This window comes from Micromonas pusilla (assembly GCF_000151265.4).
Source record: "Micromonas pusilla CCMP1545 genomic scaffold MICPUCscaffold_1, whole genome shotgun sequence".
NCBI classification, from domain to species: Eukaryota; Viridiplantae; Chlorophyta; class Mamiellophyceae; order Mamiellales; family Mamiellaceae; genus Micromonas; species Micromonas pusilla.
The window spans coordinates 984,535-1,000,685 of record NW_003315882.1 but is presented as its reverse complement, the minus strand read 5'-3'; the positions used below and the strand labels follow the sequence as shown (position 1 = coordinate 1,000,685).

At 67.0% G+C, this 16,151-nt stretch overlaps 8 protein-coding genes across 8 annotated transcripts; 6 read left to right on the top strand and 2 right to left on the bottom strand.

Moving 5' to 3' along the window:
- Positions 1-169: 169 nt before the first annotated feature.
- Positions 170-6,277, top strand: MICPUCDRAFT_50287 (uncharacterized protein; the record flags this gene model as incomplete). The annotated part of the gene is made up of 1 exon (XM_003055490.1): positions 170-6,277. One exon carries the CDS (start codon positions 170-172, stop codon positions 6,275-6,277), a length of 6,108 nt encoding a protein of 2,035 aa, XP_003055536.1.
- A 232-nt stretch (positions 6,278-6,509) lies between these two features.
- On the top strand, positions 6,510-7,235 carry MICPUCDRAFT_61418 (uncharacterized protein). The gene has a single exon (XM_003055489.1). The coding sequence runs from the start codon at positions 6,548-6,550 to the stop codon at positions 7,178-7,180; it is 633 nt and encodes a 210-aa protein (XP_003055535.1). The 5' UTR covers positions 6,510-6,547; the 3' UTR covers positions 7,181-7,235.
- A 279-nt stretch (positions 7,236-7,514) lies between these two features.
- Positions 7,515-8,312, top strand: MICPUCDRAFT_30893 (uncharacterized protein; the record flags this gene model as incomplete). Its single annotated transcript, XM_003055488.1, has 2 exons — positions 7,515-7,634; positions 7,740-8,312. 2 exons carry the CDS (start codon positions 7,515-7,517, stop codon positions 8,310-8,312), a joined length of 693 nt encoding a protein of 230 aa, XP_003055534.1.
- A 751-nt stretch (positions 8,313-9,063) lies between these two features.
- MICPUCDRAFT_8438 (uncharacterized protein) lies at positions 9,064-9,408 on the bottom strand (the record flags this gene model as incomplete). Its single annotated transcript, XM_003054948.1, has 1 exon — positions 9,064-9,408. A coding segment is annotated over one exon (345 nt), but the record flags the coding sequence as incomplete, so codon positions are not given.
- Positions 9,409-9,734: 326 nt separating this feature from the next.
- On the top strand, positions 9,735-11,413 carry MICPUCDRAFT_46257 (uncharacterized protein; the record flags this gene model as incomplete). The annotated part of the gene is made up of 2 exons (XM_003055487.1): positions 9,735-9,877; positions 9,989-11,413. 2 exons carry the CDS (start codon positions 9,735-9,737, stop codon positions 11,346-11,348), a joined length of 1,503 nt encoding a protein of 500 aa, XP_003055533.1. The 3' UTR covers positions 11,349-11,413.
- On the bottom strand, positions 11,406-11,803 carry MICPUCDRAFT_50282 (uncharacterized protein; the record flags this gene model as incomplete). Its single annotated transcript, XM_003054947.1, has 2 exons — positions 11,406-11,588; positions 11,735-11,803. The coding sequence occupies 2 exons, from the start codon at positions 11,801-11,803 to the stop codon at positions 11,406-11,408; spliced, it is 252 nt and encodes an 83-aa protein (XP_003054993.1).
- Positions 11,804-12,158: 355 nt separating this feature from the next.
- Positions 12,159-13,153, top strand: MICPUCDRAFT_49395 (mitochondrial carrier family). Its single transcript, XM_003055486.1, has one exon. It carries the CDS (start codon positions 12,175-12,177, stop codon positions 13,096-13,098), a length of 924 nt encoding a protein of 307 aa, XP_003055532.1. The 5' UTR covers positions 12,159-12,174; the 3' UTR covers positions 13,099-13,153.
- A 145-nt stretch (positions 13,154-13,298) lies between these two features.
- Positions 13,299-16,089, top strand: MICPUCDRAFT_61412 (p-type ATPase superfamily; the record flags this gene model as incomplete). Its single annotated transcript, XM_003055485.1, has 1 exon — positions 13,299-16,089. A coding segment is annotated over one exon (2,791 nt), but the record flags the coding sequence as incomplete, so codon positions are not given.
- Between the last annotated feature and the right edge of the window lie 62 nt (positions 16,090-16,151).

The window sequence follows — 16,151 nt, the reverse complement described above, 5'->3', positions numbered from 1 at the left end:
CCCATAGCGCTGCCGCGCGTGAACGCCGGTGGCCGGTTTCGAGACGCGCGCGGGCCCGCCAGTCGCGCGAGGTCGTCCTCGGCGCGCGTATCGTCCGCGCAGGGGACTCGATGAGTGAGACGGAGCGCGAACGCGCGGAAGCCGCGGGGCTGATATGAAATCGCCGACGATGCCGCGCCCTCTCCGCGCGGGTTGGCTCCTGCTTCTCGTCTCCATCCTCGCGTCGCTCGCGAGATGCGAAGGCGCCGGCCCGCCTCGCTTCGCGGACGGGTACCCGCGCGTCGAGCGCACGGGCGCGCTCACGTTCGTCGTGTCGCTGAAGCTCGACCTCCCCGGGGCGGTAGACGTCGTCGCGGCCGCGGAAGGCGATTACCCGTCCTGGGGAGCGGGAACGTCGCTCGCGAGCGTGAGGAAGGCGGCCGCGGAAGGCGGCGAGATCGTCGACCCGCCGGACGCGTCCACGCCCTCGCCCGCGTTCTTCCGCGAGACCGTGTCGCTGCCGACGGCGGGGACGGAGGCGTGGGTCACGATACGCGGCGCGTGGAACGCGCGACATCCCGAGCGCAGCGGCGCGCACAACGCGTTCGTCGCTCGCCCGAACACGACGTACCTCGTCGCCGCGGCGCCGACGGACGACGCCGCGGGGGACGACGACGTGCGCGCGGTGGAGGCCACGACGGCGGCGACGATATCTTCGGACGCGTCGTTGCGCGCGCTCGGCGTCGGCGGCGTCGCGTCTCTCGTCCCCGCGTTCGACGCGTCCGAACGGGACGACGCCTCAGCGGCGACGCGCGTCGCGGAGGTCGACGCGGACGCGGAGAGCGTCGTCGTGTACGCGTCGCCGAACGCGGGGGCGGTCTGGCGCGTGACGACGCGCGACGTAGAGATGAAGATAGGACGCGGGGAGCACGGGGAACCGCCCGGGGCGCACGTCTCGCCGCCCGCGAGGGTCTTCTACGGGACGAACCGCCCGTTCGAGGTGGTCGTCACCGCGGAGGACCGGGTCACGACGCGGCGGTACCGGCTTGCCGTGTTTCGACCGAGGTCCACGGAAGCGCGTCTCGCCGACCTCGTCCTTCGCTCGCGAGATTTGAATGCGAGGTTCGACCCGGACGTGTACGCGTACTCCGCCGCGGTGCCGCACGACGTCCGCGGCGTGAAGGTGGTGCCCGCGGTGATGGACGAGCGCGCGCAGGCGATTCGCGTGAATGCCGTGCTCGTGAAGAACAAGGCCGCGAGCGAGGACGTCCCTCTGCGCGTCGGGAACAACGTCATCGCCGTGGAGGTGATCGCGCAAGACCCGAAGTACTCGAAGGTGTACCGCGTCGAAATCGCGCGCGCGTACCCGGGGACGGACGTCGAGCTCGGGATGCTCGAGGTCAGCAGCGTCTCGACGCTCGTGACGGGGAGGTCCATGGGGATCGAGGTCACGAAGACGGTGCGGACCGAGCACGCCCTGACGCCGCGATTCGACCCGCCGCTGTCGTCTCCCTCCGCGGCGACGGGCGTGGACGCGTACGCCCTCGACGTCGATCACGCGGTGAAGCGAATCACGCTCTCGGCGGCGGCGAGGGACGACGCCGCGACGCTGACGGTGACCTCGGCGGCGCTCGACGTCTCGCCGAGCGGCGCGACCGTCGTGACGGTGACGCTCAGGGGACGTCCGACGAACGAGCGTCTCGCGTCGCCGTGGCTCGCTAACGTGCGGGAGTTCGACGTGAACCTTCCGATCGGCCGCACGCGCGTGGAGGCGACGGTGACCGCGGTGGACGCGCGTGTCGCGAGGACGCGGACGATCACGGTGACGCGCTCGGACGCCGCGTTCGACGCGACGTTATCCGACCTCGTCGTGTACGTCGCGAGCGGGCTGCGCCTCGTGCCCATGGTCCCCGCGTTCAGCCCGAGCGTGTACGCGTACTCGGTCAACATCACCGCGGACGACGTCGCCGTCGTCGCGGCGCCGACAGCCTCTGACTCGATGCATCGATACGTTCGCGTGAACACGGAGGTCATCCCGTCCGGTTCGCTGTCGCGAGAGCACGTCGTGCCTCCGGGGGGGACGATACGCATAAACGTCGCGGTCACCGCGCAGGACGGCACCACGGTCGCGCAGTACGACGTCGACGTCCATCGCGCCGCGCACGCCGAGGACGCGTCGCTGAAGAGCTTACACGTATCCGCGGGCGCGTTGACCCCGGGGTTTTCGCCGTCGGTCACGACGTACGCGCTCACGCTCGGGCACGCCGTGAACGCGATAGCGGTGACCCCGGTCGCGAGCGATCCGATGTACGACCGGATCATCGTGAACGGCGTCGGACAACCGTCGGGGAGCGCGTCCCGGGATATCGAGATTCCCGAGGGGCACGGCAACGGCGAGGAGCGCACTCTGGGGACGACGACCGTGCTCGTGACGTGCGTCGCGCAGGATCGCGCGACGTCGACGACGTACGTCGTTCACGTCACGAGAGAACCCACGCCGATCGCGCCGAGCGACGCGACGCTGCGCGAGCTGAGGGTCGCCCCCACCGCGGGGACGAGACTCGTTCCCGCGTTTCATCGAGAGACGTCGACGTACGAGCTCTTCGCCCCGCACAGCGCGCCGTCCGTGTCGCTCACGCCGATCACAAACGACGTCAACGTGTACAGGATAACCGTCAACGGGGACGACATCGAACGCGGCGACGCGTACACGACGACGATGGACGATCTTCTCGCGAGAGAGGACGTGTGGATAGATATCAAGGTTTACGCGGCGAATTGCGATCCGGATTGGGCGTCCGCGCCGTTACTCGTCGACGGATACCCGCCGACGTGGTGCTCGCGTCGAACGTACAGGGTTGAGATGCTCGAGTACGGGCCGGGCGCGTACGAAGGGCTTCGACATCTGAGCTCCGGGGATCAGGCCGACCCGGGCGGGGCGATTCGAGAGATGCGCCCGTTCCCCGTCCCCTTTCGCGACTCCCCCGCGTTTCTGTCGTCGCTCGAATGGAAAGACGAAGGCGCCGACGACGAAGGGTACTGCGGAAATTGGCTGTGCGCGAACTCCGTCGTCGACGCGACGCTCGCAGGGTTGGAAGTTCGCGTGTCTAGGACGAACGCGCCGCTGACCGGGGACGCGCCGAACCCGGCGAGCGCGGCGCCGAACACAACTATTTCGTACGCGCCCGCGTTCCACAACGAGACCAAGTTCTACGTCGCCGCCGACATCGCCACGAAGACGGACAGGATATCTATTAAAGCCACCGCCGCGTCTAACCTCATCACGAACGTGACCATCAACGGCGTCGGCGTGAACAGCGGCGTTTTCAGCGGCGATATCGACCTGGCTTTTGGCTTAAACGTCTTCGAGATTGTCGTCACCGCGGGGCATTATCACATCCAGAGCACGTACACGCTGCAAGTCTCTCGCCCGGTACACGATAACTCGTACCTCGCCGACATGGTCGTCTCCCACCATGAGCTCTTCAAATACGAAGCGCCAAACCTGACGGACGTCCCGAAACCGGTGGCGCCGTGCGACTTATACGATGCCTCGTTTCGTTCGAGCAGCGGGCTCGCGTATCAACCCATGTGCGACTCCGGGGTCGTATCCGCCGCCCCGAGCGCGCTGCACTACGGATTCGAACTGAGCGAAACGAGCTGGAACTTAAACGACGATTCCCTGCAAGCGTTAGCGGAGGTTGTCGACCCGACCGCGGATAATGTCGACGACGCGAATCACGCGTCGCACGCGTTTCATTTCGACGGATTCCACTACCACTGGTTCGACTACATCATCGTCGCGGACACGCGGACGGATTACGTCATCGTGAACGCGAGCACGGCGGACGCCAACGCGGAGCTCATCACGATTGGACAGGTTCGGAACTGTCACGCGATGCCGCGCACGAGCGGGTGCGTCGGGAAAGATTTCGACGCTTGGGGGTGGGTCAGCGGCGATCACGGGTTCACGTCCGTGAAGAGCGAGCGGTATTCACCGCCGGTCGACTTAAGATACGGCACGACGCTAACCACTATCACCGTGACCGCGCACGACAGCGCGAGTAAGAGCGTGTACACGCTGCGAACCGCGCGAATGCCGCCGAAGATAGATGCGGAGATTCGCGGCGTCGGCGCGTTTTTAGACGCGCTCATTTCACAAGCGCGGCAGCCGCGGACGGAGGTTACGTTCACGTTCCGCTTAGGAGGAGTCGACGCGATATGGACGCTCGATCCGTTCCTCAGGGAGACGATCGAGGTGCAAATACAGAATTTCGTGCGTTATGCCGCGGTCGCGGACGTTCACGTGTTCGCGGACGTGTCTTCGTCGAATAAAACCCGCGCGGGGGACGTGGACGCGGTGGTGAAGGCGATTTTCCCGTACCCGGCGGACGCGACGACGTTGATGACGTGGATATCTCAGGAAGGTTGGGTGAATACCCCGGGGTTCACGTTCGACGAGTACCTTTTGAACTTCGGTCCGATTTCCGTCGTCCAGGGACCGACGAGAACGACGACGCCGTCGATTTTCGCGCCCTGGCGGAAGACGTACTATCTCGACCTCCCCGCGGGAACGAATTACGTCCCGATAACGATTCCCCCGACGGAATCTCCCGTGGATGGATACGCGATAACGATCGACGACGAGCCGTACGCCCCCGGGTCGACGAAATTTGTCGAAGTCGTCAAGTGCGCCATCGGGCCCGTGCACTGCGACGCGCAAAAGACGACGATCACGATCGACGTGTGCGTGTTCGAGACGTGCGCGAAGTATGTCTTCGTGCTGACGTCGCCGCCGTCCCCCGCGCCGATCGACGACGCGTCCTTGAGAGATTTGAACATCACCGCGGGACCGAGCGACGCGTCGAGCCGTGTGGGCGTCGAGTACACGCCGGCGTTTCATTACGCGCAGCGCACGTATCGCGCCGCCGTGGACAGCTCGCTCGAGCGCGTGTACGTCGCCGCGGCGCCGAACAGTCCGCGATATTCCGGGCTCTTCGTGAACGGCCGACGCGTCGCGCCGTACGCGAGCGTCGCGGTGTCGATGACCGAGCTCGAGCGGGATTACAACGGCGTCGTCACGATCAGGGTGATCGCGGAGGACACGAAGACGACGTTCGAGACGAAGATTCGCGTCTTCGTGAGGTCGCCGTTCGGGTTCAGAGCCGAGGAAGCGAACGCGTTGGACGAGTTAAAAGGAAAGTTTGGCGACAGCGGTGGCGTCCTGCCGGGCGGAAGGAGATCGAAACCGGAGACGTCCGACGGGCAGGCGATGCCGAACACGCTCGTCGTCGGGTTGGACGTCGATCCGCCGAAATTCGCGGAGTCGTACCCGCGCGTCGAGCCGCTCTGGGAGGGCGGCCCGCACCTGGAGCTCACCGCGCGAACGTCCGAACCCTCGGTCGTGTATTACGCCCTGACCGTGCCGTGGGCGCGGCCGCCGACGACGCGCGAGGTCATCGACGCGGCGAAGCAGAAGAGCGACACCGCGACGCGACTCATCGCGGGCGGGAACGTCTCGGGTTTCATCTCGACGTCGCTCGCCGCCGCCGCGGCCGCCGGCGCGGCGTCGCCGGCGCAGACGGAGTCCGGGTTCGTCGCCGCGGGCGTCATGACGAGCGCGCATCACATGACGCGGGAACGGCGCGTTTTCCTCACGTGCTTGGACCCGGACGTCGGATTCGACGCGTACTTCGTCGCGGAGGATCGCGCGCTCGACCTCGCCCTGAATCCCTCTCCGAATGCGCAACCGTCACCGACGGCGGTGTTCGGCGCGCGCCCCGGCGGCGGACCCAACGGGTTGGCGGCGCCGTGGTCCGACGCCCTCGCGGACGTCGCGATCGACCCTAAGACGTTCGCCTCCGTGATCGGAGGCGGCATCGCGGCCGTGACCGCGCCCGTCGGCGGCGTCGCGACGAGCACGCGCGCGCTCGTGTTCCCGGCGTCGCCCTCGGGCGCGCAGTCGCTCTCCACCGCCGCCGCCGTCGGCGCGCTGCCGTGCGACGCCGCGGTTCGCTTCGAGGTTTCCCCGCTGGACGACGCGGCGGGCGCGGGGGATCTCGTGTTGGAAACGCGTCGGGAGCCGACCGGGGGCATCGTCACGGCGTGGCGCGAGGTGTGGCGGATGTCCATGAGCGATCTGCGCGCGGCGTCCGCGGCGGCGTCCGCGTCGGTCGGCTGGGTGTCCGTCGTCGCGGAGACGCTGGACGCCGGGGAGGACCACGTCCTGCGTTGGAGCGGGCCGGGGAACGCCACGTGGGGGCTTCGAAACGTGAGCACGCGGTACGTCGTGCCATAGAAACTGTAGCTGTAGACTAGACGTATGATACTTTAATCGTAGTGCGATAGAGCGAGACGATACCCCACGGCGACCGGCGGCTGCCTCGTCGCGTCGTTCACGTGCTGCAGCGCAGTCAAACTGCGTGTGCTGGCGGAAAAATCTCGTCGTCGTCATCGCATCGTCGCACACGTGTTAACGTGTGAGAGATAATGTAAGCACGTGCTCGTCTTCAGCGATCGTCACTCGTCCGCCGCGCTCGTATCGCTTCGAGAACACGCCGAGCCGAACATGAGCGCTCTTCATAACGCCATCGGTGCATTTGCTACACCGACCGCGGCCTCGGTCTCGTCGCGCTCGCGGAGTTCGCTCGCGTCGTCGAAGCCCCGGATCGGGCGCCGCCTCGGCCGATCGCCGATCGCGACGAGCGCGAAGCTGCAGGACGGCCAGCTCGTGACCATTCACTACGTGATGACGATAGGTGATGGCTCCGTCGGGGATGACACGCGGAAGAGAAACGCGCCCGCGACGATCCCGCTCGGGCAAGGGAACCTCTTCCCCGTGCTCGAGGAGGGGATAAAAGAGATGAAGGAGGGGGAGAAGCGCAAATTTGACATCGCCGCCGCGGACGCGTTCGGCGAGGCGGCGGATCCGAACAAGATACAAAAGCTTCCCGCGTCCCCGGAAGAGTTGGAGACGTTGAAGGCGCAGGTGCAAGTGGGTCAGACGGTGCAGTTACCCGGAGGCGCGATGGCCGTTTGCGTCGCGATAGAGGAGGACGGAATCGTGCTCGACAACAACCACCCGCTCGCCGGGCAGGACCTGACTTTCGAGATCGAGCTCGTCAAGGTCTCCGCCGGGCCGGAGCTGTTCGGCGTCCCCATCGTCCCCTTCGACGTGAACAAGCTCGTCATGAAGAAGTGAGCGGACGGCGCGACGGCGTGAACGGCGGTGGCTGACTACGACCGCGGTAGTTTTGCGCCGCGTCCGGGGAGGCGCGGCTTCGAGCGCGACGGCGTCCTGTCGTCGCTCGCTGCCCCGGTGCGCGTGGCGCGTGTGCGTTGTAATTATGAGCACGTGCGTGTTGACACCCGCGTCGTGTTCGCTCCCTCGCGCGTTGTCGTTCCGCTGTCGCGCACCACCACGACCCTTTTACATTTCACTCGTGGTGTGTTTTCGCGCGACGGCGCGTCGCGTCGACGAAGAACAAATGTTCTGTCGCGGTCGACGTCGACGCACTTCCACGAGCGCGGGTGACATGTTGCGCCGTTGCGCGAAACAAGTCGCGGCCGCGGTCGGGACGCCGTGGACCGCCAGGACGTTCTCGGCGTCTTCCGCGCACGCGACGACGGTGTTATGCGTCCGTAAAGGCGACGAGGTGAGAGTCCGCGCGCGTCAGCCGGATCGCCCCCTCAACAATCCACACGAGCCCACGCAGTCGCGCGTGCGACTCGGCTTCTGACGCGGTCTTCCCCTCCCCCAGGTCGTCGTCATGGCGGACGGTCAAGTGACCTTAGGCAGTCAGGTGATCAAGCCGAACGTGAAGAAAGTCCGTCGGTTATCCGGCGGGGTCGTCGGAGGATTCGCGGGGGCGACCGCGGACGCGTTCACGCTCTTCGAGCGACTCGAGATGAAGCTGGAGGAGCACCCCGGGCAGCTCACGCGCGCGGCGGTAGAGCTCGCGAAGGCGTGGCGCAACGACAAATACTTGAGGCGGCTCGAGGCGACGATGATCGTCGCGGACAAGGATCACACGTTTCAGATCACCGGCGGCGGCGACGTCATCGAACCTCACGACGGCGTCGTCGGAATAGGATCCGGCGGTTCGTTCGCGACGGCCGCGGCGAGGGCGCTCATGGACATCGACGGCATGGACGCGTTGAAAATAGCGACCAAGTCCATGAACATAGCCGCGGACGCGTGCGTGTACACGAACCACAATTTCATCACCGAGACGATCGGTCCGAACGACGACGCGAGCGCGAGCGCGAACGCGGAGGACGCGACGGAGGGGGAGAACAAGGAGGGGAAGGGAGCGAAAGCGTCGAAGAAGTGATCGCTCCTCTAGACCTAATCGATCGCGATGTGTGCATTCTCTAACCTCAACGGAACCCTGCCGCCCAGAAATCGTCCCGGTCGTCCTTGGCGTTCAGCAGAGGCTTCGCTTCTTCGTCGTCAGCGAGCAAGAGCGACGGTCCGGTTATCGGCGGCAGCCCGTCCGAGTCGTCGTCGTCGTCGTCGTCGTCCCCGTCGTCGTCCGACGCTCTCTTTCCCTCGTCTTCGTCTATCCACTTCATCGGGTTCGCGCTCCACTCCTTGCGCTTCTTCGTGGTCTCCCCGGTCGCGCCGGTCGCCGCCGGTCGCTTCTTCTTCCCCGCCGTTGCCGCCGCGTCGGACCCGGCGCCGTCGCCGACGACCCACGGCCTCGCCGTCTTCGCCGCCTTGCGAGCGCGGCGCTTCTCCTCGAACTTCTGCCGCCTCGCGTCCCGACGTTCAGCTTTGAGCCGCCTCTCTCGAACCTCTGAATCCTCCACGGCGTCGTCCTCCTCCCCGTCATCGCTCTCGCTCTCGTCCCCGTCTTCGGCGACGGGGGGAGCGACGCGCTCGCGGCCCTCCGACGCGCTCGCGTCCCCCTCCTCCTCCTCCTCCTCCTCCTCCTCGTCCTCGTCCTCCTCCTCCTCCTCCTCGCCGCCGCTCGCACCCCCCGCCGCCCTCGGGACGTCTTCGCCGCCCGCGCTCGCCGCGTCCCGCCCCGCGCCTCCCGCGAGCGCCTCCATCCTGTCCCGCCGCCCCCCCGCCTCCGCCGCCGCCATCGCGGTGTTCACGCTGACGTGGTCGCGCGGCACGCCGACGCGCGGCATCTCGTCGAAGAGCTCAAGCGCTCGCGACCAGAGCCCGCCTCGCATGCACGCGCCCATGGCGACGTTATACGTGATCGTCGTTCTCTCGTGGCCGTCGGCTGGCATGGAGTCGAAGAGTTCCAGCGCTCGTTCCCACTTGCCCCATTTCACGCACGCGCTCGCCGTCGCGTTCACCACGATCGTGTTCACCTCCACGCCCTGCTCGCGCATGGCGTCGAATATCTCCACGCACTTGGACCACTCCCCTTTCTTTCTGCAGCGCGTGGAGAACATCGTGAACGCCCTCGGGTCGCGCCTGATGGGCGCTTCCGCGTCGTTCAGCGCGGCTTTTATCACGGCAGCCACGCCGCCGGGTGGAGCCTGCAAAATCAGCTGAGCGACCTCGTACACCCTCCCGCCGGGGGCCTTGCCCTTCGTCGGCTTGTGCGTCTTCTTCTTGCCATTCTTCTTGAATCCCATCGTCGCGACACGCTCGCTTCGCGGGACCCGCCGCCGCGTGCGAAGGTGTGACCCGGCGCGCCGCCGACGAATCTCGAGACGTAGCCCTATGACTTCGGACGACGACGAACTTCCAGTTCAATGAAATCTTAGTCAGCACGCATCCAACGTCACTTCGCATGACGCGCGCTTTGCTGGCGGCTTTGGTGGCGACCCTCCTCGTGCGAGAGGTCGCCGCCTCGCGACCGGTGCCGGTTGCCGCCCCCGCCCCGACGGATACCGTCCTGAGCTTGTGCGACTGCGCGTTCGAGGAGTACGGAGGGTGCGCGACAGAGCGCCGTGTCCCTCGACGAACGAAGAAACCAGCGCCCGTCTCGTCTTCTCGTCTCCTCCTCACGCTCTTCCCTCTCCCTCGCTCTGCTCTCGCCCGCAGGAACTTAAACGAGCCCCAAGACGGGTTAGCGTGCAAGCGAGATGGGTTCTTCGTCGCCGGGTTCGAGACCCCGGGGCAGTACGCGCAGACTCACGGGAGTTTCATACCGCTGAGCCGAGCGATCTGCTGTCGCCCGTGCCTCGCGCCGGGGACGACGAGTCTCCCGGGCGTGGGCAACGTCAGCGCGTTCGAGTCGGTCATCGCGTCGAACTGCCAGGCGTCGAAACGCGCGGGGAAGTCGTCGGATTCGTCCATAAAAGGCCTATCCTGCCCCGCGGACTCGTTCCTACAGGGCTTTCTCCACGACGTCCGCGCGAACCCGCAGAGCCCGAGTCAGTACTACTACCCGTTCGACCTCGGGCAGTGCTGCTCGCCGCGCGTGTTGCTCGCGAACGGCGCGGAGCTTCCCGTCGAGCGCTGTCAGTGCACGCGGAACTCCGCGGCGTACGCCGTGGGATGCGGCGCGGCGAACACCCCGGATTCCGCCGCCGCTTCCGGCGGTTTAATTTTCGCGTTCGAGAACTCTCTCGCGGCGGCGAGTCCGTCCGGGGAACCCGTCGACGTCCCGGTCAGCCCGGTGAGGTGCTGCAAGGCGTGCATCTCGCCGAACGCGAAACCTTCGATGGACGACTGCTCCGCGCTCGACTTTTGCCGCGGGAACGGCGACTGCACCGCGGACGGACACTGCGTTTGTCGAGACGGATGGGGGGGCGTCGACTGCGGCGACGTCGACGGAGACGCTCGCGCGTTGCGCGCGACGATGGTCAACGCCGCTCTCGTCGCTTGCGCGTTGGTCTTCGGGTGTCTGGTCGGGACTGGTCGTTTCGTGCGTTGCCTCGGTCTCGCGCGCGATCGCCGACCGACAGCGCTCGAGGAGCTCCTGATCCAAGGCGAAAGCGGCGAAGAACGCGACGGAAACGAGTTCGACTTTGAAGCGGACGACCTCTCGACGTCGGACGAGAGCGAGAGGGACGGCGGCGGCGACGACGACGACGACGACGGAGACGACGACGACGACGGAGACGACGACGACGACGGAGACGGCGGCGGCGCGGGAGACGGCGGGGACGGCGCCGTGGAGGAGGGGGACGCGAGCGAACCCGCGACCGAATCGGACGCGACCAAACCCTCGGGCGCCGGCGACGAGCGCAAGGGCGCCGCGATCGACGCGCACGGCGGCGCGGATCCTCGATCGCAGGACGCGATGGAGTGCACCGTGTGCATGTCCGCTCGAGTGCAGACGGTGTTGATACCGTGCGGGCACGCGTGTCTGTGCAGGAAGTGTGCGCGGAGGATTCGCAGGTGTCCGTGTTGCCGAACTGTCGTCGAACGAAGGCAGAAGCTTTACCTCGGCGCATGACGCGGACGACGGAAGATCACCCTGAGGGCGCTTTAGAGTTGAATACGATCTTAGATCCTATTGCATCCCGCTGTTCCCGCCGCTGTACGCTTGAAGCACGACGGCTGAGATCATCCTCGTCGCGTCGACGTAGCGATCCGTGCAGCGCGACACGCACGTGGACTCGCCGCTGCTCAGGCTGCTACCCGGCTTCGTGATGCACTTCGCGAAACACTTCTCCCGCACCGTCGTGAAGAACTCCTGCGGATCGCGAGGGCGAGGAGGGGAATCGCGTCAGCGACGAGAGATCGACGAGCCGCGTGGGAAAGAGACGGCGATCGTCGGTAGGTGATCTGGCGCATTCGCGCGACTCGCGCGTCGTCGTTCGTCGCGGTGTCGAGACGCACCTGCGCGTACGCGTTCGCCAGCTCCGCTTGGACCTGGTGCATGACCGCCTCTGGGTTTTCTCCGTTCATGATGGCACCGGCTGTCGACCGCGCGGCGTGTCCGCGACGGAGAGACTGGCGGTAATCTGGTCGGGGAGCGGGAGCGCGGCTGCTGCGCCTGGCTGCGCGTTCTGTTCGCGGCGTTTCCGGCTCATCGGTCAGGTGAAAGGTAACTCGATCAAATGTTGAAACCGAGGGTGGGTGAACAGCATCCGATGAACGTGATTCGGTTTTTGGGGCTCTCGTTCGTTTGAACTGAACAGCCGAAAGTTCTCGCGGCGCCGACGTCCACGCGTCAGCAGGAGCGGCGGCGCGCGCACGACGCCGGGAACATGAGCGAGCAGGCGAGGTCGCTCCCCGGGCTGGCCGTTCACAAGGAAATCGTCGTCACGAGCGGCGCGATGCCGACGACGATCCCGTCGACGAAGCCGATCAGTCCGTGGTACCACGTGAAGCAATCCGGCGGACTCACGCCGTTGGAGATGGGAGTGAACTTCGGCCTCGTCGGCGCGAGCTGCGTCGCCGCTCAGGGCACCGTGCACTGGACGCGGACCGCGATGGTGCAGCAGCAGCTCGCGGGCATGCGCGGGGAGCAGCCGCTGGGCATGCTCGCGCAGACCGGGTCGATATGGAGGAGCGAGGGCATCCGCGGACTGTACCGCGGCTTCTCCGCCGCGGCGTTACGAGAGGCGACGTACAGCAGCCTGCGATTCGGTCTGTACGAGCCGCTCAAGGTCGCGCTCGACAGCAGCGGAGGCACGAAAGAGCTGCCGGTGTGGAAGAAGGTGACCGCCGGGCTCGTCGCCGGCGCGGGCGCGGCGGCGATCGCGTCCCCGACAGATCTGCTCATGATTCAGATGGCGTCCTCGAAACAGTTCCCGCCGCCGACGATGTATCAGGTCGCGACAGAGGTCATCGCGCGCGACGGCGTGAAGGGACTGTATCGAGGCCTCGGGACGACGGTGACGCGCGCCGCGGTGCTCGGGGCGACGAAGATGGCGACGTACGACGTGATCAAAACCGAGCTTCGACGCGCCGGGTGGACGGAAGGTCCCGGGTTGGTGTTCACCGCGTCCGTCGCGACCGGGCTCGCGATCACGGTCACGACGTCGCCCGCGACGAACATGCAGACGCTGATCATGAGCGGGAACGTCGGCGGGGGTGGGGGGATGGTCAACGCCGCGGCGGAAATATTGCGGAGGCAAGGTCCGGTTGGGTTCTTCCGCGGGTTCGGCATGCAGTGGGCGCGCTTTGGGCCGTACGCCGTCGTGCAGTTCGCGGTGTGGGAGTCCTTGAGAAACGCGTGCGGGATCGGGGCCATTTGACCGCGGTTCGGGGAGGGTTTCATAGCGTAGAAGTCGGAATTCCATTATTTTTTTCAAGCCCCGCGCGTCGCCGTTGTCTCCGCCAGTGACTTTTTGGCACTCAGCTCGTCAGAAAAATTTCGAGCAAGTGCTGTGTGTCGCGTCGCGAATTGCCAACTCGACACCGGATCGGATAGATCGAGTCAGACTCCGCGACGGCGATGGCCGGCTGCTGCCGCGCGATGACGGCGAGCGCCGTCATGCGAGGCTGCGGCGTGCGTCTCCGCGAATTCGCGACGCGATCGTCGACCTCGACGACCTCGACGAGGGCGGCGAGGGCGTCGTCGCCGAGATCTAGAATCGCGGCGGTGCTGACGCGGTCGCGGATAGCCGACGGCGGACGTCACACGCCGTGGGGGCACGTCCGCGGCGGGCGATCGTCGCGATCGCGGTTCACGCGCGCGCGCGCGGGACTGACGACGGAGAGAGAGATCACAGCCGCGCCTTCGTCCGCGTCCGCGGCGTCAGAGACGGACGACGACGACGCGCCGACGACGACGGTGCTGTTTTCCGTCGAAGGAATGCGCTGTGGCGGGTGCTCGGCCGCGGTGCAAAAAGTCCTCACCGCGTCTCCTGGAGTCGTCCGCGCCGCGGTCAATCTCGTCACGGAGACGGCCGCGGTCGAGTTCGCCTCGGGCGCCGGCGCGGCCGCGACGAAAGAAGCCACGGACGCGGTCGCGAGCAAAGGATTCGTTTTATCCGTGCGCCCCGTGGGACGAGCCGCGGAGGAAGCCGCGATCGAGGCGGAAGCGCGAAGAGCGGAAGAGACCGAACGCACGAAGTGGGATCTGTACAAAGCGTGGGGACTCACCGGCCTATGCCTCGCGACGCACACGACGCACCACCTCCATCACCTCGGTCTGCACGAGTACGCGCACGGCTCCGTGCTCACCGCGCTCGGGGAACCGTGGGTCGGGGGCGCGATCGCGGTTCTCGCGCTCGCGGGGCCGGGCGCGGGGATCCTCCGCGAAGGGTTCAGAGCGCTCGCGAACGGCGCGCCGAACATGAACTCTCTCGTCGGCGTCGGCGCGTGCGCGGCGTTCGGTTTATCGATCGCGGGCGCGTTCGCTCCGCCCGTCGTCGGGGACTACGGGATACCGATCAGTAACGATTTCTTCGAAGAACCCGTGCTGTTGCTGGCGTTCATCCTGCTCGGCAGGGCGCTCGAAGCGCGCGCGCGCGCTCGAGCGGCGTCCGATTTGCGATCGCTCTCGACGCTGTTTCCCTTGGACGCGAAGCTCGTGATCGCGGACAAGCTCGACGAGGACGCGGACGGCGATCCGATGACCGTGGTCGTCGACCGCCTCGCGCTGCGCCCGGGGGATCTCGTTCGGGTGCTCCCGGGGGAGGTGATACCCGTGGACGGCGAAGTCGTCTCCGGCGCCGCGGCCGTTGACGAGGCGACGCTCACGGGGGAGCCTCTGCTCGTGCCGAAGACGACGGGCGACGGCGTCTCCGCGGGGACGGGCGTCTTTGAAGGTCCGCTCACGGTGAGGGCGAGCACCGCGGGGGACGGCAGCGTCGCCGCGGGAATCGCGCGCACGGTCGCGGACGCGCAAGCTCGCGCCGCGCCGGTTCAGCGCCTCGCGGACGCGGTCGCGGGTCCGTTCGTGTACGGCGTCATGGCCGCGAGCGCGGCGACTTTTGGTTTCTGGACGTTAGCGGGGGACGCGTATTTCCCCGGGGCGCTGTTGGAAGCCTCAGGCGGCGCGGGATCCGCCCTCGGCGCGCTGAAACTCGCCACGGACGTGCTCGTCGTGGCGTGCCCTTGCGCGCTCGGGCTCGCGACGCCTACCGCTGTGCTCGTGGCGACGTCCGCGGGCGCGAGGTTAGGGCTGCTGCTGCGAGGCGGGGACGTCCTCGAAGCCGCCGCGGGGATCGACACCGTCGCCTTGGATAAGACGGGAACGATCACCGAGGGGCGACCGCGGGTGACCGGGGTCGCGGCCGCGTCAGGGGCGGTGATGGACATCGGGGACGCGATGCGGCTCGCTGCGGCGGTGGAGGCGAGCACGACACACCCGTTAGCGGCTGCGGTGGCTGCGGCGGCGGCGGGCGACGGCTCGAGCTCGTCGTCTCCTCTCCCTAAAGCAGTCGACGCGGAGACGTCGCCAGGTCGCGGTGCGTCCGCGATCGTAGAGGGTCGCCGCGTGTTCGTGGGTAGCCCTGAATGGGTGGACGTTCAGGTTGGCGCTGCTTCCGGGACGGCGGCGGCGGTTGGCGCGGCTGCGGCCGCGAACTCCGCGGAGAAGGGCGGTCCCGCGGCCGCGGCGTGCAGTCTCGTCGCCGTCGGCGTCGAAGGCGAAGGCGTCGTAGCCGGCATCGCGATCGCCGACAAAGTGCGTCCGGGCGCCGCCGCGGCCATTCGTCGACTTCGGGCTGATATGGGTCTCAAGGTTGTCATTCTCTCTGGTGATCGTCAAGCCGCCGTGGACGCGGTCGCCCTCGAGTTGGGGTCACGCGAGGGTGACGGGATCATCGCGAAGGGCGGGTTGCTGCCATCGGACAAGGAAGATTTCGTTAAACGACTTAAAAGCGAAGGCGCTAAGGTCGCGATGGTGGGAGATGGCATCAACGACGCCCCCGCTCTGGTAGCTGCGGACGTCGGGATGGCCGTGAGCGGCGGCATGGAGGCGACCGCGCAGGCGGCCGGCGTGGTTTTGATGGGGGTTTCCGACGACGAGAAAACGAGCGAGAGCGCGCAGGGCGGTGGTATCGGGCAGGCAGCGGACGCCATCGAGCTCGGCCGGTCGGCGTTGTCGAAGATTCGTCAAAACCTCGGATGGGCGTTGGCGTATAATCTCGTTGGCGTCCCCGTCGCGGCTGGGGTTCTCCTCCCTGAATACGGCATCTCGCTGAACCCAGCCGCCGCGGGCGCGATGATGGCGTTGAGTTCAGTCGCGGTCGTCACGAATTCGTTGATGTTGAAAGTACCCGGGGGTGTGGAACGCGCGGGCGTGCCCGGTGATGGACTCATTCGGGCGCGGAGTCCGTCTGCGACGCCGGCGGCGCGG

What these genes read in the sequence shown, in the direction of transcription:
- MICPUCDRAFT_61418 (XM_003055489.1), top strand. Translation starts at nt 6,548, where the DNA reads ATGAGCGCTCTTCATAACGCCATCGGTGCATTTGCTACACCGACCGCG.
- MICPUCDRAFT_49395 (XM_003055486.1), top strand. Translation starts at nt 12,175, where the DNA reads ATGCCGACGACGATCCCGTCGACGAAGCCGATCAGTCCGTGGTACCAC.